At 38.4% G+C, this 22,230-nt stretch overlaps 2 protein-coding genes across 2 annotated transcripts in view; both read right to left on the bottom strand.

The window, feature by feature from the left end:
• The window catches only part of LOC133644195 (tumor protein 63-like), a 498,490-nt gene that overhangs the window by 222,930 nt on the left and 253,330 nt on the right, over positions 1–22,230 (bottom strand). The window lies entirely within an intron of this gene.
• Positions 1–22,230, bottom strand: part of LOC133644199 (tumor protein p63-regulated gene 1-like protein) — a 77,350-nt gene that overhangs the window by 2,055 nt on the left and 53,065 nt on the right. Inside the window, exon 4 of the mRNA XM_062038545.1 lies at positions 14,503–14,656. Within this exon, the coding sequence (XP_061894529.1) occupies positions 14,503–14,656 (154 nt within the window). The remainder of the gene's footprint in view (positions 1–14,502; positions 14,657–22,230) is intronic.

Genomic DNA, 22,230 nt, shown 5'->3' with positions numbered 1-22,230 from the left:
TGACCTTCAGCGAGGAGATGATATTTTGAGCCAAAGATTGTGTTTTGTTAGCAGGGTTGTCTAAAAGCAGATTTATACAAACCCGGATCCAACGACTTAGGGCGATTTCTTTGCATATTCCAAGATTTAAAGTAACACTAAGTTACTTTTCAACCTTGATAAAATAGTTTCATAACTTTTGGGAAGATACATGGACTTACAGCTAGTTGAATGACACCTCCGTCGTGGCCTGTATCACTTTCACTTAGCAACTTTAATGATCCACACAAAAACATACAAATGTGCTGACTTTCGTTAAAAAGACGATGCGAACGCCTGCGTGCCGGCAGAAAATTGAAAACAGAAGAAGAAGAAGAAGAAGAACAATAACAAGAACAAGAACAAGTACAAGAACAAGAACAAGAAGAAGAAGAAGAAGAACAAGAACATGAAGAAGAACAAGAACAAGAACAAGAAGAACAGGAACAAGAAGAACAAGAAGAAGAAGAACAAGAACAAGAACATGAAGAAGAAGAAGAACAAGAACAAGAAGAACAGGAACAAGAAGAACAAGAAGAAGAAGAACAAGAACAAGAAGAAGAGCAAGAACAAGAAGAAGAAGAAGAAGAAGAAGAAGAGCAAGAAGAAGAACAAGAAGAAGAACAAGAACAAGAAGAAGAAGAGCAAGAAGAAGAACAAGAACAACAAGAAGAAGAAGAAGAAGAAGAAGAAGAAGAAGAAGAAGAAGAACAAGAACAAGAACAAGAAGAACAACAAGAAGAAGAACAAGAACAAGAATAACAAAAAGAACAAGAAGAAGAACAAGAACAAGAATAACAAAAAGAACAAGAAGAACAAGAAGAAGAAGAAGAACAACAAGAACAAGAACCAGAACAAGAACAAGAAGAAGAACAAGAAGAAGAAGAAGAAGAAGAATAACAAGAACCAGAACCAGAACCAGAAACAGAACAAGAAGAAGAAGAAGAAGAACAAGAACAAGAAGAATAACAAGAAGAAGAAGAACAACAAGAAGAAGAAGAACAAGAACAAGAACAAGAACCAGAACCAGAACAAGAAGAAGAAGAACAAGAACAAGAACAAGAAGAATAACAAGAAGAAGAAGAAGAACAAGAACAACAAGAAGAAGAAGAAGAACAAGAACAACAAAAAGAAGAAGAACAAGAAGAAGAACAAGAAGAAGAAGAAAAACAAGAAGAAGAAGAAGAAGAAGAAGAACAAGAATAACAAAAAGAACAAGAACAAGAAGAACAAGAACAAGAACCAGAACAAGAAGAAGAAGAACAAGAAGAAGAACAAGAACAGGAAGAACAAGAACCAGAAGAAGAAGAAGAAGAAGAAGAACAAGAAGAACAAGAACCAGAAGAAGAAGAAGAACAAGAACAAGAAGAACAAGAACAAGAACAAGAAGAACAAGAACCAGAACAAGAACCAGAACAAGAAGAAGAACAAGAACAAGAAGAACAAGAACCAGAACAAGAACAGGAAGAACAAGAACCAGAAGAAGAAGAAGAAGAAGAAGAACAAGAAGAACAAGAACCAGAAGAAGAAGAAGAACAAGAACAAGAAGAACAAGAACAAGAACAAGAAGAACAAGAACCAGAAGAAGAAGAAGAACAAGAACAAGAAGAACAAGAACCAGAAGAAGAAGAAGAAGAACAACAACAACAACAACAACAAGAAGAACAAGAACAAGAAGAAGAAGAATAACAAGAACAAGAAGAAGAAAAAGAAGAAGAAGAAGAAGAAGAAAAACAAGAAGAAGAAGAAGAAGAAGAAGAAGAAGAACTACATGCAACTACTGCTATCATGGCCGAAGCTGCAAAAAAACCAAAGAAACAAAAAGTTTTGCCCGAGGAGACAAAAAAGAAAAAGGGAGGTTTCCCGGATAAAAGGACAGTCAGGATCAACATTGTCCTGGCTTTCACTCGCTGGCGTGATCTCAAAGATGAGGAGGTATATTTGGCTCTGTTGCTGCTAAACTAGTAAGTAAAATCAAAACCCTTATGTTAGCAATTGGAAATTTGTGTGATGACAATAAATATTCACCATAGTTTCACTACGACTTCCTTCCCAAAAACTCTCCAAACATCTGCCCCGATACATTCTCGGCAGTAGCGTCATGTTTGTAGCGCTAATCTAAGATCATTTCTTGATTAACATCAGCATAGCCTTTACAGACATAATGTGTGCCAATATTATCATGCCAGTATGACACTACATGCGCTAGTCCTCGTGGGGAATGTGGTCTTCTTCTGGCAAAACACTACCGCTTTCGTCCACTGGCGCCGCCAAAATCAACCAAAACTGAAAGTTCTTCAGTAAGGCTTTAAGAATGAATTATTAAAGTTAATGATGGAGTACAAAAGTTTTGTTCTAAATGTGTCTTGGTAGGTCTACCAAGTGTCACAGGTTTATACATTCTAGTCTTAACATATTCATTTATTTGTGCGGGCAGCCACAAAATAATTTGGAAGGATCTGTTAGTGGCATCGTAACTCCGCTTCTTAAAGGAGTTATATTATGAATTTGTTCTCATTTTAAAACACTTCCTTGTGGTCTACATCAGTGTTTTTCAACCTTTTTTCAGCCAGGGCACATTTTTTGCGTTGAAAAAATGCAGAGGCACACCACCAGTAGAAATAATTAAAAAACGAAACTCAATTGACAATAAAAAGTGGTTGTCGCAATTGTTGGATATGACTTTAAAGCAGTGGTCCCCAACCACCGGGTCGCGGCCCGGTACCGGTCCGCGGACCGATTGCTACCGGGCCGCACAAGAATTAAAAAAAAAAAATTTAACTTTTTTTTTTTTTTTTAATGAAATCAATATAAAAAACACAATATACACATTATATATCAATATAGATCAATACAGCCTGCAGGGATACAGTCCGTAAGCACACATGATTGTATTTATTTATGTAAAAAAAATAAAAAAAATAATAATAATAATTTAAAATTAATAAAAAAAAATAAAAATAAAAAAAAAAAATTAAAAATACTACCCCCCCCCCCCACTGGTGGGTGGGACAAATTTTCAAGCGTTGACCGGTCCGCAGCTACAAAAAGGTTGGGGACCACTGCTTTAAAGCATAACCAAGCATGCATCAATATAGCTCTTGTCTCAAAGTAGGTGTACTGTCACCACCTGTCACATCACACCCTGACTTATTTGGACTTTTTTGCTGTTTTCCTGTGTGTAGTGTTTTACTTCTTGTCTTGCGCTCCTATTTTGGTGGCTTTTTCTCTTTTTTTGGTATTTTCCTGTAGCAGTTTCATGTCTTCCTTTGAGCGATATTTCCCGCATCTACTTTGTTTTAGCAATCAAGAATATTTCAGTTGTTTTTATCCTTCTTTGTGGGTACATTGTCGATTGTCACGTCATGTTCGGTTGTACATTGTGGACGCCGTCTTTGCTCCGCAGTAAGTCTTTGCTGTCGTCCAGCATTCTGTTTTTGTTTACTTTGTAGCCAGTTCTGCATAGCCTTCCCTAAGCTTCAATGCCTTTTCTTAGGGGCACTCACCTTTTGTTTATTTTTGGTTTAAGCATTAGACACAATTTTACCTGCACTCTGCCTCCTGCTGTTTCCGACATCTACAAAGCAATTGCCACCTACTGATATGGAAGAGTATTACACAGTTACTCTGCCGAGCTCTAGACAGCACCCGACACTAAACAACAACACATCATTTGCAGACTACAATTTCTGGTTTGCAAAAAATATTTTTCACCCAAATAGGTGAAATGAGATAATCTCCCACGGCACACCAGACTGTATCTCACAGCACACTAGTGTGCCGCGGCACAGTGGTTGAAAAACACTGGTCTACATAACATGTAATAGTGGTTCTACTGTCTTTTTTACATGCCTCCACTTTGACTGCGTCTTCTTACCATCAGCCATGTTGTAGTTTTTAGCACTGCCCCGCTACTTTGTATTAGAAGTGGCAACAGCAGAGGATGCATGTGCATGTAGGAGCCAGTCTGCCCCACAACAAGAGGATAGGGGAAAAAGAAGCAGCTTATTGACTACTACGGACAATCGCAAGGCTTATTGTGAGAAAAAAAGTCACAAATTGGGCAAATTCCACATTTAGAGGAAGTCCGAAGGAAGGGAAGATTGTTTTATGAATATCTCCGCAAAGCCTTCATGGTTTGAGTTCACATTTTTGGGACTTATGCAGATCCCTAATACACAAAAACAGGTGCCCATAGGGTAAGAAAAGTTGTTTTTGCATAATAAGTCCCCTTTAACGCAACGTAGGAGGATGGATCAGTGTTGCCAAATTATTTACTTTATTTAGCGATTATTCAAACCCTCTGGTAAATGTATTCAGATTTTTCAGCACAGAGCATTCGGTTCAGTACAGAGTCGTAAAGGATTTCCACGTGGAACAATAAAAGTGAGAGACAGGAAGTCAAATACAAGCCAAGAAATGTCATCAATTTTCTGTATAAATGGATCATTTAAATCACATGTGTCAAACTCAAGGCCCGGGGGCCAGATCCGGCCCGGCACATCATTTCATGTGGCATGGGAATAATGTGCATACTACATCTTTCTTACTAAATGTTTTCTTTGTTTCCATTTTGACAGAAAAAAAATAGTGTAATATAGAAAATTGTATATGTTTTAAACTTTGATATTTTCTGCTCATGCAACAAATATTCAATTGTTGGTGTCAATCTTTGGGCACCTCGTCATTCGATTCAGAATTCTTGGGGTGAGGATTTGATTCATAATCGATACTCGATTCAACACGATTCTCCATTCAAACTGATTTTTGCAATGTATTTTTTGGTGTAATAATAACAACACCTTAAAGGCATACTGAAATGAATTTTTTTTTATTTAAACGGGGATAGCAGATCTATTCTATGTGTCATACTTGATCATTTCGCGATATTGCCATATTTTTGCTGAAAGGATTTAGTATAGAACAACCACGATAAAGATCGCAACTTTTGGTATCTGATAAAAAAAAGGCTTGCCCCTACCGGAAGTAGCGTGACTTAGTCAATTGAACATATACGCAAAGTTCCCTATTGTTTACAGTGATGGCCGCCAGAAGTGAGAGAGATTCGGACCGAGAAAGCGACGATTTCCCCATTAATTTGAGCGAGGATGAAAGATTTGTGGATGAGGAAAGTGCAAGTGAAGGACTAGTGGGGAGTGGAAGCGATTCAGATAGGGAAGATGCTGTGAGAGGCGGGGGTGACCTGATATTCAGCTGGGAATGACTACAACAGTAAATAAACACAAGACATATATATACTCTATTAGCCACAACACAACCAGGCTTATACACCTAGGTGTTTGTTATGCTAGCTCCTACCTCCTAGCTACTAGCTCGAGCTAGTTATAGCAAGCAATCAAATGTTTGGAAGCGCACTCACGGTATCGCGTCTGGGTATCCAAATCAGAGTGCTCCTGGTAAGAGTCTGTTGTCCGAGTTCTTCGATCTTGACTGCATCTTTCATCTTTCGGGAATGTAAACAAAGAAGCGCCGGCTGTGTACGTGTTGCTGCTGACTTCCCTCGCAAAATAGACGCTTCGCACCGACAACTTTCTTCTTTGCTTGCTCAGCTTCTTTCTCCATAATGCAATGAACATAATTGCAACAGATTCACCAACACAGATGTCCAGAATACTGTGGAATTATGACATGAAAACAGAGCTATTTCGTATTGGCTTCAATGGTGTCCGAATACTTCCGTTTCAATGATTGACGTCACGCGCATACGTCATCATACCGAGACGTTTTTAAACGGAAGTGTGGCGGGAAATTTAAAATGTCACTTTATAAGTTAACCCGGCCGTATTGGCATGTGTTGCAATGTTAAGATTTCATCATTGATATATAAACTATCAGACTGCGTGGTCGCTAGTAGTGGCTTTCAGTAGGCCTTTAACAAAACAGCTTACAGGTTACAAAACCTCCTTTTGGTTGCTGACATATGACACATATGTGCACCTAGTAAGCATAGAGATGGCCTAAAAATGTTGTTTTTTAATTAATTCGTCCATAAAAAATAAAAAGAAATTTAGAAAATTATTAATCAATTTACTATTGAGATAAATATAAACCGGGATTCGGATGTGATAAAAAAAACATTTTTTAGCACCCCTAATTATTATATACCGTATGATAGTTGGTAAAAAAAAAAACAATACATACTTAAATATCTGCTTGTCACTTTGACTTACGATTTCAAAGCAAGTTATCCATGAATTTGTACGAGGGGTATTTTATTTGAACTAAGCAAAATGATCTGGAATAGAACAAGAAAATTTGGCTTGTCAAGACTTTCAAAAACAAGTCAAATTAGCTAACCTCAATGAACACAAAAATACCTTCAAATAAGTATATTTTCACTAATAAGTGCACTTTTCTTGGTAAAAAAAAAAGAAAAAAAAGAGACCTTTTTGCTCAATATGTTGAAAAATATTCTTAAATGAAGTAAATGCTAGTGCCATTATCTTGACATAATGATATGCATTACATTTCTTGAAACCAGCAAACTTATACTAAAAACTAGTTTATTGTTCTTAATGGAAAGGCAACAAGGCAACCGCTCGGGGTCTCCTAGCCGCTCAGGCAAATCATATGGTCTTAAAATGCATTTTTCCATCGATAACATGACATCATCGCGCCAAGTGCGTGCATATATACAGCCCGGCCACCAGCCAAAAATGTTTTAATTGTAATTTTGAGGAATTTATCTGAATGTGCATGAACTAATTTCAAAATTGTTTGAAATGTTAAATGTTTAAATAGTCAGTTTACTGTACTGTGCCAACTGTACTACTATATGAGTACCTATTTTCTATTGTTTCATTGAAAATAAAACAGCAAAGTCCATTTGGCTGTCATCTGTTTTAATTATGAGACACAATTGTGTCAAAATCATGATTTTTTTTTTTTCATGCTTGAAATAAGAAGTGATTACTTTAAAAAAGTACTTTTATACTTGTGAGTGTTGATGACACAGCTTTGCAATAGGGCTGCAACAACTAATCGATTAAATCAATTAAAATCGATTATTAAAATAGTTGCCGATTAATGTAGTCATCGATTCGTTGGATCTATGCTATGCGCATGCGCAGAGGTTTTTTTTATTATTATTATTATTTTTTTAAATAAACCTTTATTTATGAACTGCAACTAAGGCTGCAGCTAACGATTATTTTTCTATCGATTAATCTATAGATTATTTTTTCGATTAATCGGTTAATCTGTAGATTATTTTTTCGATTAATCTATAGATTATTTTTCCTTTTACCGATTATTTTTTTATTCAAAATGAAGATGAAAAAATAAATGTAGGCCCGTTTTTTCAAAAGGCATGGCTTTTATTTACAAAAAAAAAGAAGTATGGCCACTCAGTCAACATTGACAACAACATGACTAAATATTCTGTAACAATGTAAACATTTAAAACTTTTAACATTTAACAAAATTAAAAGTAGCTTATTTGCTTTTTAATGTGCAAATATAAAAGTCAACATCCAGTGCAAATCTTAATATTCTGCAATAGTATAAGCATTTCAAAATTAAAAGTATTGCTTATTTTGCTTTAAAATGTGCAAAAATAAAGATAAACATCCAATACAAAAAAGTGCAAAACGAAATATTCTGTAACAACAGTGTAAACATTTCAACAAAAGTGAAAGTATTGCTTATTTGCTAAAATGTGCAAAAATAAAGATAAACATCCAATACAAAAAAGTGCCAATCTAAATATTCTGGAGCACTGTAAACATTAAGTATTGCTTTTAAAATGTGCAAAATAAACATCCAGTCCAACACAGTACACAATAACCAATTCTACTCATTCCAGTGAGTGTCTAACAGTTGTAATGAAGAAAGGTTAGCATGTGTACATGTTTGGTTCTTTTCTTGTTTACAATATTCCCAGCAGCTGAAAATAGGCGCTCAGAAGGGGTCGATGTGGCTGGAACTGAGAGCTAATTAGCCTTCACCTCAAGCCAGGACTGCGACTGAGCTGAGCTGCAGTTTAAGTTTCTAGAAGGTCAACGGGCTCATAGTGATGTTACTAGTAGTTGACTGGGAGGTGTTTATTATCATTTGGGGAGAGTCCGCTGCCTGATGCTCACCTGCTAAACACCTATCTGCTCCACGCTGAAGCGCTGACTACATGCGCTCTGAATACGCACTGCTGATTGGCTGATAATGCTTCGTGTGTACCAATCAGATGGTTGTGTGGGTGGGACAATGCTGCGTGTGTACCAATCAGATGGTTGTGTGGGTGGGACAATGCTGCGTGTGTACCAATCAGATGGTTGTGTGGGTGGGACAATGCTGCATGCTGAGACAGAGGCAGACGGAGCAAAGCAGCTTGTTAAGACTTTAGCTTTAGCTTAGAAACTCGTTCGGTACACCCCCGTACCGAACCGAAAGCCCCGTACCGAAACGGTTCAATACAAAACACGTACCGTTACACCCCTAGCAGATACAAATGACACATTCATGTTTTTGTGTAATGATGACAACGTATGCTCGCGCGGACGATTGACTAGTTGATGGTTTTCTTTTCAAATGTTCGTTCATAGCCGTTGTGCTGCTATGATAGGCCATTTCCGCTCGACACAGTGTGCATACAACAACATTATTAGGCCGTTTATTGAAATACTCCCACACTTTTGACCACTTTTGGCATGCTTTTCCCCCCTCGCTCGCACCGCTCGCATCGTCTTCTTTGATCGTCTGCTTTGCGCTTCGCCATGACGGTAGTGTGACGTCATTATGCGACGCGTCGACGCACAAAAACGGCGTCGACGTATTTACGTAACCGATGACGTCGACTACGTCGACGCGTCGTTTCAGCCTTAACTGCAACATGTACAAACAGCTGAGAAACAATAATCAAAATAAGTATGGTGCCAGTATGCTGTTTTTTTCCAATAAAATACTGGATAGGATAGAAATGTAGTTTGTCTCTTTTATCCGATTATTAATCAAAGCAATAATCGACAGATTAATCGATTATCAAATTAATCGTTAGTTGCAGCCCTACTTTGCAACAGTTGATATTCTAGTTTCAAGCATGTTTTACTCAATATAGCTCATCAAATCTCAGCAACAAGCTGTAATATCTTACTGAGATCATTTAGGACCAAAACACTTCAAACAAGTAAAAAACATAAAATCTGCTTAGTGAGAAGAATGATCTTATCAGACAGAAAATAAGCAAATATCACCCTTATTTGAGATATTTCATCTTACTTAGACTTCAGTTTTTGCAGTGTATGCAATAATATAATGAGGCGATTATACTTTGATATTCTTACATTCACTGTTACAAGCGGCCCTCTGATAACGGCCATGTGGCCCTCCATAAAATCAAGTTGGACACCCCTTAATTAAATCATTGTTTTTTCCACTCAGTTTGTTATTACTATTGCCATCTAGTGTACATATACACAACTTGTATCTTAGGCTGCATCTTACTTTCATCAATGACAATACAGTCAAGTCCTTGCCAAACAGTCCAGGTAAACTTTTATATCCAACATAAAATGAGTTTTGTGACTCATGGCGGATTCCAGTGCGTTGAATCATTTGGCCCACGCAGATGCTTCTCATCACGTTGTCATTTTCTTTTTTTATGACAAAACGGTTGCATGGCGCGTACACACCTCTTCCCTGACACGGTCTGACTGCAGAAGACCAGGAGGAAGATGACTCTACGGGTATGTTTTCTTTTCCTTGCCCGGATGTGGGTTAAGTTCAAGGGTGTCGTTGAGCGTTTGCGAAGCCCTTTGAGGCCCTCGTGATTGAGGGCTACGTGAATAAAATGTTTTTGATTGATACAGTGGGAGTTCTATAATTCATTACGATGCAATTTTTTTTTTTTACCCATGGAAAATAGAAATATGATTGTCAAACTTTAACTGTACTGTAATGTTTTAGGTACCATCATTATTACCTGGGAAGCAGACCCGGGCAAATTAAGGCCCGGGGGCCACATGCGGCCCGTTAAAGGCCTACTGAAAGCCACTACTAGCGACCACGCAGTCTGATAGTTTATATATCAATGATGAAATCTTAACATTGCAACACATGCCAATACGGCCGGGTTAACTTATAAAGTGACATTTTAAAATTCCCGCCACACTTCCGGTTGAAAAAGCCTTCGAAGGATGACGTATGCGCGTGACGTAGCCCGGGGAACAGAGGTATGCCTTCTCCATTGAATACAATACAAAAAAACTCTGTTTTCATTTCATAATTCCACAGTATTCTGGACATCTGTGTTGGTGAATCTTTTGCAATTTGTTTAATGAACAATGGAGGCTGCAAAGAAGAACGTTGTAGGTGGTTGTAGCAACACAAGGACCACTTACTCGGATAGCAGACGCCTAGCCGATGCTAGCAGACCCACCGCACGGATGATCTGGTGAAGTCCTTCGTCGCGCCGTCAATCGCTGGAACGCAGGTGAGCACGGGTGTTGCTGAGCAAAGCAGATGAGGGCTGGCTGGCGTAGGTGGAGCGCTAATGTTTTTATCATAGCTCTGTGAGCTCCGGTTGCTAAGTTAGCCTTAGCGTCGTTAGCAACAGCATTGTTAAGCTTTGCCAGGCTGAGATCTATTAACCGTGTATTTACATGTCCATGGTTTAATAGTATTGTCGATCTTCTGTCTATCCTTCCAGTCAGGGGTTTATTTATTTTGTTTCTATCTGCATTTGAGACAGATGCTATCACGTTAGCTCATGCTAAAGATGCTAAAGAGCTTCGTCGATGTATTGTCGTGGAGATAAAAGGCACTGTAATGTCCATTTCGCGTTCTCGACTCTCATTTTCAAGAGGATATAGTATCCGAGGTGGTTTAAAATACAAATCCGTGATCCACAATAGAAAAAGGAGAGAGTGTAGAATCCAATGAGTCAGCTTGTACCTAAGTTACGGTCAGAGCGAAAAAAGATATGTATTTCACTGCATTCTAGTCCGTCACTCTAACATTCCTCGTCCACAAATCTTTCATCCTTGCTCAAATTAATGGGGTAATCGTCACTTTCACGGTCCGAATAGCTCTAGCTGCGTTGAAAACAATAGGAAAATATGAGGGAGTGAACAACTGACAACGTCACGCTACTTCCGGTAGGGGCAAAGTTTTTTTTTTATCAGAGACCAAAAGTTGCGAACTTTATCGACGTTGTTCTCTACTAAATCCTTTCAGCAAAAATATGGCAATATCGCAAAATGATCAAGTATGACACATAGAATGGATCTGCTATCCCCGTTTAAATAAAAAAAATTCATTTCAGTAGGCCTTTAAACTTTTCAATCTGGCCCGCTGGACATTCCCAAATACTTTTTTTAGATGTTTAAGATGTAAAGTGTAGCTGCCATGATGATGTGCGGTGATGTTTTCTAATGACCGTAAGTCTTCAACTATACTAAGTCTTTCAATGCTTGGAATCTGCGCTTATGGCTGATATACCAGTTACTACGGTAATCTAATTAGTTACTATGGTCATCTAATTAGTTACTATGGTCATAAGTTATAAGTTATAAGTTTATAAGTTATAAGTATAATACGTTTTATAAGTTTATTTCGGTCATATAATCAACCATTAACCATTTTGTGTGACAGTACAGTACAAATTATAGATATATAACAATCATACACATTTACACACAAAAATAAAAGAAAATAAAAAGCATGACCGAAAAAGGAATAGGCTGAAGCCAAGGCTTATATTTGCCTATCCTATACCTTCACTGAAAATAAGATTACCTGGAACATCAACCTTAAAAAGAAAAAAAAAAATCAATGGGATGAAAGTAATCGTTGCTATATTTTATAATTTTCAATTATTTCACCTTTCAATGTTTTCTTAAACCTTAACAAAGAAGTACATGTCTTCAGCTCATCACTGAGCTTGTTCCACCATTTAACTCCTAAAACTGAAATACATTTGTATTTTGTATTCGTTCTTGCTTTACATATTTCAAAAACCAATATCCCCGTAAATTATAGTTTTCTCCTCTTAATTGAAATAACCTAAGAATACAAGCTGGAAGGCTGTTGTTCTTTACTCGAAACATCATTTCCATTGTTTTTAAAAACACAATATATGAACATTTTAACACATTAGAACTTGTAAATAATGGATTGGTATGTTCATAGTAGCACGCTTTGTGTATTATTCTAATGACCCTTTTTTGAAGTTGAATTATTGGCTCTACGTTTGTTTTATAAACATTTCCCCAAACTTCAACACAATATGTTAAATATGGAAAAATAAAATAATAATATAACATATGCAAACATTTCTTATTCAGCATGTGTTTTACTTTATAAAGAATAGCAATGGATTTGGATATTTTTCCCTTTATATATTCAATATGCGGTTTCCAACATAATTTATGATCAATTATTATTCCCAAGAATTTAGTTTCATATACTCTATCAATTTCCACTTGATTTAATTTTAATTTTGCTTCACAGTTTGTCCTTGCACCACTAAACACCATAAACTTAGTTTTCTTATCATTTAATGATAACTTATTAATATCAAACCATTTTTTTTAGCTGAATCAACTCAACCTCTATTATCCTCAACACTTCAAGTCTTCTCCTGAACAATATACATTTGTATCATCTGCAAACATAATAAATTTCAATTTATTAGACACTGAACAAATATCATTTAAATATAGTATAAATAACTTAGGTCCCAATACCGAGCCTTGTGGCACCCCACAAGTTACTCTTCTTGGCTGTGATTTAGTCTTATTAATTTCCACATATTGAGATCTATTACTTAAATAACTACTTAACCACTGTTGTGAAACACCTCTTTTGCCATAGTTTTCCAATTTTTGCAAAAGTAAGGAATGATTGATTGTGTCAAAAGCTTTACATAAGTCAATAAATACTCCAACGGTGTGTTGTTTCTTTTCTATGGCTGTAGCTACGTTTTCTACAAAGTCCATCACTGCTAGGGTCATCTAAGTAGTTACTATGGTCATCTAATTAGTTACTATGGTCATCTAATTAGTTACTATGGTCATCTATGTCACAGCAGCTCAGACGAGGCACCAAGCAGTGTTGGGCGGGAAGCGTTTCCACAGACGCGGAAGGAGATTTTCACAACAAAGTTCTAAAGCTTAAAGATATATCAGATATATCAGATTGTAGGTGGGTTTATTTTGTACCCTTTGCGTTCATATTTCACTGTTTGTTGCATTTTTGTTGCGTTTCACTTGATTGTAAAATATGTCGATCGAAAGAGGGTGTGACGTTCATATTTTGTCAATATTCAGTGTTTTATCCTTCATAGAAAAATTTAAAAATCCATTCTGTTTTTTAAGGAACGTTTTTAGCATTCAATCAGACATTATTGTGAGGTTTTGTATTAGTGTTCCTAAAAATAGATATACCGGCCCCCAGACACATTTTTTTCCTCTAAATGTGGGCCCCTAGTCAAAATAATCGCCCAGGCCTGCTTTAGAGGTTTTTAATGGAGGTGTTTGGATGTTTTTAAGGGCTTTATAGGCAGAATAGAGCGACTTCCATAGGCTCCATTGTAAGCGGACTTTTGATCAACTGTATTTAATATTTAGAAAGCATTAAAACTAGGGATGTCCGATAATGGCTTTTGGCCGATATCCGATATTCCGATATTGTCCAACTCTTTAATTACCGAAACCGATATCAACCGATATATACAGTCGTGGAATTAACACATTATTATGCCTAATTTGGACAACCAGGTATGGTGAAGATAAGGTACTTTAAAAAAAATAAATAAAATAAAATAAGATAAATCAATTAAAAACATTTTCTTGAATAAAAAAGAAAGTAAAACAATATAAAAACAGTTACATAGAAACTAGTAATTAATGAAAATGAGTAAAATTAGCTGTTAAAGGTTAGTACTATTAGTGGAGCAGCAGCACGCACAATCATGTGTGCTTACGGACTGTATCCCTTGCAGACTGTATTGATATATATTGATATATAATGTAGGAACCAGAATATTAATAACAGAAAGAAACAACCCTTTTGTGTGAATGAGTGTGAATGAGTGTAAATGGGGGAGGGTTGGTGCACTAATTGTAAGTGTATCTTGTGTTTTTTATGTTGATTTAATTTAAAAAAATATATATATATAAAATTTAAAAAATGATACCGATAATAAAAAACAGATACAGATAATTTTCGATATTACATTTTAACGCATTTATCGGCCGATATTATCGGACATCTCTAATTAAAACAAATCCATCTGTCGTTATGTTTTCATAATGATTGTGAACGATAGGCAAAATTCCCAAAAAGAGAGCAGTCCCCTTTAAAGCGACAAATATTTGTGCACTGAATTTTTAAACACAAATTCTGCTCAGTAATTTGTATTCAACGAAATTGTCAGCATAATTCAAACACAAATAATTAAGTACAAAAATTCAGTGTAAAAAAAACCAACCTTTTCGTAATGGAGACACAAAGAAGTGAGCTTTGGCTTACATTGCAGATGGAAGAGAAGGCCTCGCTGAGGTGCCTCACAGGGTGGGACGTGAAGGTGACGTAGGGCAGGTCGTTGGCAAAGGGGTTCCACCAGGAGGTGAAGGACGGCTCCCTCAGTCGGTCCCAGAAGACACGCAAGCCCTCGCCGTCACGCCTGATCACATCAAGACAAGACACACAAGGCGGTGAGAAAGTGTGGCATTTGAAGAACAGCCCTGTCTCGGAGGATAACATAATTTCAATGTTAAAACCATCACGCAAACAGGATGTATAGAAGCACCGCTCATTCATGCAGTTACAGCAGAACCTGCTTATAAGTCCTGGTCCATACCGTTCTTCTTATTACTGTGCTACTTCAGTCAAAGTCCACATACATGTGACAACCTAACCTTATACCTAAAAGCTACTGACTCCTTTGACAGTAGCTAACTTTTAGGTAGAAGTTTCAACGTGGCCATAGGAACGGAACTCGTAAGTAGACTGAGGACCTCCGATTTATTGATCACTAACTTGGCAATGACAATGTCACATTATTGGATACTAGGGATGGACTATATGGTCTAAAACAAGGGTGTCCAACTCTTTTTCACACACTCTTGGCATTCTCTTGATGAGCTTCAAGAGGTAGTGAAAGTATCTGCTGATGTATCATGGACTCTGATCACTAAGCAGTAGGGGTGTAATGGCACGTGTATTGAACCGTTTCGGTACGGGGGTTCTGGTTCGGTTCAGAGGTGTACCGAACGAGCTTCCACACGAACATATGAAGTAGCGTAACGCACGTTGTGTAAACAATGCACACCGAGGCACAACACACGGCATGCTAGCAGCTAACGGGCTAGGATAGACTGACCATACGTCCTCTTTTCACCGGACATGTCCTCTTTTGCGGAGCTGTCAGGGCGGAGTTTCTTAAATGCCTCAAATGTCCGGCATTTTGAGTTAGGGTGGCGAGTATTTTCAATGTACGTTCAGGGTTAAGAAGGGGTTAAAAACAAAACAAATTGTGCGTGCAGCAGCATTGGTGAGGGAGGGGCAGAGACAGAGAGAGTGAGTTATGATAAACGCGCATGCGTCGCCAGGCTCTGCTTTTTATCCATAGATTTATCACATTTAATGTTTTATTATCTATAGCAGGGATGTCAAAAAAGGCCATTTGCGGCCCACAGCTAATGTTTTAAAGGCCCACGGCACATTCTAAAAATACTATTAAAATAAACAAAAACATAACAAAAGTGAAATAAAAAAGCTTAAAGGTTAAAAGTTGCAATGTTGACTAATAAAACAAAGCGTTTTTTTTTTCTTTCAAACTGTCTTCGCTCAAAACATAATATTAAATCAAAATCAATGTTATTATGAATTATTGACCTATCCAAGGTTCCCATTACTTCACATCAAATATTACACTAAGAAAAATATTCTTGGTGGAAGATTTTGCAAATTTGGTAAATAAATAACCCAAAAATGTATATTTTGTTGTTTTCTTACTGCACCGAAAATGAACCGAACCGTGACCTCTAAACCGAGGTACGTACCGAACCGAAATGTTTGTGTACTTTTGCGAAACTTCCGGTTGAAAACGTCTAGATATGATGACGTATGCGCGTGACGTCAATGGTTGAAACGGAAGTATTGGGACACATTGTATCACAATACAAACAGCTCTGTTTTCATCGCAAAATTCCACAGTATTCTGGACATCTGTGTTGGTGAATCTTTTGCAATTTGTTTAATGAACAATGGAGACTGCAAAGAAGAAAGTTGTAGGTGGGATCGGTGTATTAGCGGCTGGCTGCAGCAACACAACCAGGAGGACTTTGAGTTGGATAGCAGACGCGCTATCCGACGCTAGCCACCGACCGCATCGATGATCGGGTGAAGTCCTTCATCGCGCCGTCGATCGCTGGAACGCAAGTGAGCACGGGTGTTGATGAGCAGATGAGGGCTGGCGTAGGTGGAGCCCTAACGTTTTTATCATAGCTCTGACGAGGTCCCGTAGCTAAGTTAGCTTCAATGGCGTCGTTAGCAACAGCATTGCTAGGCTTCGACAGGCGGCACAGCATTAACCGTGTGGTTACAGGTCCAGTGTTTGGTTCGGTGTCTCCTGATAGTAGTATTGTTGATCCTCTGTCTATCCTTCCAGTCAGGGGCTTATTTCTTTTGTTTCTATCTGCATTTAAGCACGATGCTGTCATTGATTGATTGATTGATTGAGACTTTTATTAGTAGGTTGCACAGTGAAGTACATATTCCGTACAATTGACCACTAAATGGTAACACCCCAATAAGTTTTTCAACTTGTTTAGGTCGGGGTCCACTTAAATTGATTCATGATACAGATATATACTATCATATATACTATCATCATAATACAGTCATCACACAAGATAATCACATTGAATTATTTACAATCAGGGGTGTGGAGGGGGGGTAGGATGTGGACAGCAAGTAGTGGACAGAGAGAGAGAGAGAGAGAGAGAGAGAGAGAGAGAGAGAGAGAGAGAGAGAGAGAGAGAGAGAGAGAGAGAGAGAGAGAGAGAGAGAGAGAGAGAGAGAGAGAGAGAGAGAGAGATCAGAAGGCATAAGAAAAAGTATCTGCATTTGATTGTTTACATTTGATTGTTAGCAATCCGGGGAGGGTGTTAGTTTAGGGTTGTAGCTGCCTGGAGGTGAACTTTTATTACGGTTTTGAAGGAGGATAGAAATGCCCTTTCTTTTATACCTGTTGGGAGCGCATTCCACATTGATGTGGCATAGAAAGAGCTAAAGAGCTTCACCGATGTATTGTCATGGAGATAAAAGTCACTGTGAATGTCCATTTGGCGTTCTCGACTCTCATTTTCAAGAGGATATAGTATCCGAGGTGGTTTAAAATACAAATCCGTGATCCACAATAGAAAAAGGAGAAAGTGTGGAATCCAATGAGCCCTTTTACCTAAGTTACGGTCAGAGCAAAAAAAGATACGTCCTGCACTGCACTCTAGTCCTTCACTCTCACGTTCCTCATCCACGAATCTTTCATCCTGGCTCAAATTAATGGGGTAATCGTCGCTTTCTCGGTCCGAATCGCTCTCGCTGATGGTGTAAACAATGGGGAAATGTTAGGAGCCTTTCAACCTGTGACGTCACGCTACTTCCGGTACAGGCAAGGCTTTTTTTATCAGCGACCAAAAGTTGCAACTTTATTGTCGATGTTCTCTACTAAATCCTTTCAGCAAAAATATGGCAATATCGCGAAATGATCAAGTATGACACATAGAATGGATCTGCTATCCCCGTTTTTAAATAGAAAGTGGCTTTCAGAAAACTGAAAGCCACTACTAGCGACCACGCAGTCTGATAATTTATATATCAATGATGAAATCTTAACATTGCAACACATGCCAATACGGCCGGGTTAACTTATAAAGTGACATTTTAAATCTCCTGGGAAATATCCGGCTGAAACGTCGCGGTATGATGACGTATGCGCGTGACGTAGTCAGTTTAACGGAAGTTATGGTACCCCGTAGAATCCTATACAAAAAGCTCTGTTTTCATTTCCTAATTCCACAGTATTCTGGACATCTTTTGCAATTTGTTTAATGAACAATGAAGGCTGCAAAGAAGACAGTTGTAGGTGGGATCGGTGTATTAGCAGCGGACTACAGCAACACAACCAGGAGGACTTTGTTGGAGAGCAGACGCGCTAGCCGTGACCTCACCTTGACTTCCTTCGTCTCCGGGCCGCCAAACGCATCGGGTGAAGTCCTTCGTCCTTCCGTTGATCGCTGGAACGCAGGTGAGCACGGGTGTTGATGAGCATATGAAGGCTGGCTGGCGTAGGTGGAGAGCTAATGTTTTTAGCATAGCTCTGTAAGGTCCGGTTGCTAAGTTAGCTTCAATGGTGTCGTTAGCACAGCATTGTTAACCTTCGCCAGTCTGGAAAGCATTAACCGTGTAGTTACATGTCCACGGTTTAATAGTATTGTTGATTTTCTATCTATCCTTCCAGTCAGGGGTTTATTTTTTTTGTTTCTATATGCAGTTAAAGCACGATGCTATCACGTTAGCTCGTAACTAAAGCATTTCGCCGATGTATTGTCGTGGAGATAAAAGGCACTGAATGTCCATTTCGCGTTCTCGACTCTCATTTTCAAGAGGATATAGTATCCGAGGTGGTTTAAAATACAAATCTGTGATCCACAATAGAAAAAGGAGAGAGTGTGGAATCCAATGAGTCAGCTTGTACCTAAGTTACGGTCAGAGCGAAAAAAGATATGTATTTCACTGCATTCTAGTCCGTCACTCTAACGTTCCTCGTCCACGAATCTTTTATCCTCGCTCAAATTAATGGGGTAATGGTCCGAATAGCTCCAGCTGCGTTGAAAACAATAGGAAAATATGAGGGAGTGAACAACTGACAACGTCACGCTACTTCCGGTAGGGGCAAGGTTTTTTTTTAATCAGAGACCAAAAGTTGCGAACTTTATCGACGTTGTTCTCTACTAAATCCTGTCAGCAAAAATATGGCAATATCGCGAAATGATCAAGTATGACACATAGAATGGATCTGTTATTCCCGTTTAAATACAAAAATTTCATTTCAGTAGGCCTTTAACTTCAAGCTCATATGTGAGTCAAGGCAGGTGGCTAAATACTTTTGGCAATATAGTGTATATATAATTACTTTACATGCAGTCGGCTTTCGGCCCTCGAGCAAATTGTTTAAGCCCAATGTGGCCCCCGAGTCAAAAAGTTTGTACACCCGTGATTTATATCGTCTATATCGTGACCAACCAAGCAGTGTACTTTGTGTAGAGACTTAAAACCATTCCAATACTTTCTGTGTTCATTCTTTTTAAAGTACTTGTGATGACCAATGGGAGTAGCGCTTTAACTAAAGTGAAAACTTCCAAGCTCATCCTCTCATGTACTTCTCTTCTGTCGCTCACATGGCTTCCCTGCAGGGGACAGGCCCTCTCCGGGGAACACTCATTATGTGACTTCAAGATACTCAACGGTGCCTCGGTCACATTCTCTTCTTTCTTCTGCGCATTTTAAGGAGAAATACCAGAGGTTTTAATGAAAAAGCCCTGGGGTCACATCTTTTCTCGGCTTCACGAGGCCTCCCGATGACTGAACGCTCCCAGATCAAGTCTTTGAACTGCACTTGCTCATCATGGCCAACGCACTGAACATCGTCCCCACTCTGCATTGTGTGTGCTGCATCAAATGTAATCTACAGACTTTACAACCTGCCAGGAATAAACTACCTTTGCTGAAAGTTCACAGGAAGTTCAGAACTTCCTCTACTCTGTCGAGAGCGATGCTACAATATTTACCTGAACTGCTGTGCGCCAGAAAGGACTGACAGGACAAACAGAGGCTATTACTCACTAAAATATACAAGTCTTGGTCTAGGAATGAAACCGCCATCTCTATATCTGCTGTAATTCAGGGTTCTTTGATAATTCCCAAGCCAACGACCCCCATACTGATGGAGAGACTGAATAGGGACCCCCTTTTATATCTTGTACGCCACAGGTGTGAAACTCCAGGCCTGGGGGCAAGTTCTGGCCCACCACATTCTTTTATTTGGCACGCAAAAGCCGAGAAGTAATATGCGTCAATAAAGTATTTCAATCAATCAATGTTTACTTATACAGCCCTAAAATCACGAGTGTCTCAAAGGGCTGCACAAGCCACAACGACATCCTCAGATCAGATCCCACATCAGGGCAAGGTGTCATTCAAGGAGAAACCTTGGAGGGGACTGTAGATGTGGGGACCACCCCCCAATAGTGTGAGAGTCCAGTCCATAGTGGATCCAACATAATATTGTGAGAGTCCAGTCCGTAGTGGATCTAACATAATAGTGTGAGAGTCCAGTCCATAGTGGATCTAACATAATATTGTGAGAGTCCAGTCCATAGTGGATCTAACATAATAGTGTGAGAGTCCAGTCCATAGTGGATCTAACATAATATTGTGAGAGTCCAGTCCGTAGTGGATCTAACATAATAGTGTGAGAGTCCAGTCCATAGTGGATCTAACATAATATTGTGAGAGTCCAGTCCATAGTGGATTTAACATAATAGTGTGAGAGTCCAGTCCATAGTGGATCTAACATAATAGTGTGAGAGTCTAGTCCATAGTGGATCTAACATAATACTGTGAGAGTCCAGTCCATAGTGGATCTAACATAATATTGTGAGAGTCCAGTCCATAGTGGATCTAACATAATAGTGTGAGAGTCCAGTCCATAGTGGATCTAACAAAATAGTGTGAGAGTCCAGTCCATAGTGGATCTAACATAATAGTGTGAGAGTCCAGTCCATAGTGGATCTAACATAATAGTGTGAGAGTCCAGTCCATAGTGGATCTAACATAATAGTGTGAGAGTCCAGTCCATAGTGGATCTAACATAATAGTGTGAGAGTCCAGCCCATAGTGGATCTAACATAATGGTGAGAGTCCAGTCCATAGTGGATCTAACATAACAGTGTGAGAGTCCAGTCCATAGTGGATCTAACATAATATTGTGAGAGTCCAGTCCATAGTGGATCTAACATAATAGTGTGAGAGTCCAGTCCATAGTGGATCTAACATAATACTGTGAGAGTCCAGTCCATAGTGGATCTAACATAATAGTGTGAGAGTCCAGTCCATAGTGGATCTAACATAATAGTGTGAGAGTCCAGTCCATAGTGGATCTAACATAATAGTGTGAGAGTCCAGTCCATAGTGGATCTAACATAATAGTGTGAGAGTCCAGTCCATAGTGGATCTAACATAATAGTGTGAGAGTCCAGTCCATAGTGGATCTAACATAATAGTGTGAGAGTCCAGTCCATAGTGGATCTAACATAATAGTGAAAGTCCAGTCCATAGTGGATCTAACATAATAGTGAGAGTCCAGTCCATAGTGGATCTAACATAATAGTGAGAGTCCAGTCCATAGTGGATCTAACATAATAGTGAGAGAGTCCAGTCCATAGTGGATCTAACATAATAGTGTGAGAGTCCAGTCCAGTGCATTGTCAGTTTTTTACTGTAAAATCTACAGTTGTTGTTTTTACAGTGTATTACTTAAAATGGAAAAATGGAAACAGTTTTTTTATGGTAAAATTTTGGTGACTGAGCTGGCAAGCTTCTTTTTTTTTTTTACAGTAAAATCTACAATTGTTGGTTTTATAGTATAATTCTGTAAATGGAGCATTTAAACCTGTTTTTTACGGTTATTTTTTTACCATAAAATCTGACATTGCACTGTAAATTTTCCGGGCAAAATTCTGGCAACTGAGCTGACAGGTTGTTTTTTTACTGTAAAATCTTAATTATATTCTTCTTATTTTTTCTTTTTTTTTTACAGTGAATTAAAAAAAAATCCAATGCTGAGGCAATTTTCATGAGGCAAATCCTTATACATTTATATTATCTACGGCAGGGGTCACCAACGCGGTGCCCGCGGGCACCAGGTAGCCCGTAAGGACCAGATGAGTAGCCCACTGGCCTGTTCTAAAAATAGCTCAAATAGCAGCACTTACCAGTGAGCTGCCTCTATTTTTTAAATTGTATTTATTTACTAGCAAGCTGGTCTCGCTTTGCCCGACATTTTTAATTCTAAGAGAGACAAAACTCAAGTAGAATTTGAAAATCCAAGAAAATATTTAAAGACTTGGTCTTCACTTGTTTAAATAAATTCATGAATTTTTTTACTTTGCTTCTTATAACTTCCAGAAAGAC

The sequence above is a fragment of the Entelurus aequoreus genome, linkage group LG27, assembly GCF_033978785.1.
Source record: "Entelurus aequoreus isolate RoL-2023_Sb linkage group LG27, RoL_Eaeq_v1.1, whole genome shotgun sequence".
NCBI classification, from domain to species: Eukaryota; Metazoa; Chordata; class Actinopteri; order Syngnathiformes; family Syngnathidae; genus Entelurus; species Entelurus aequoreus.
The sequence above is the reverse complement of the archived record's forward strand: the minus strand, read 5'-3'. Positions and strand labels throughout refer to the sequence as shown.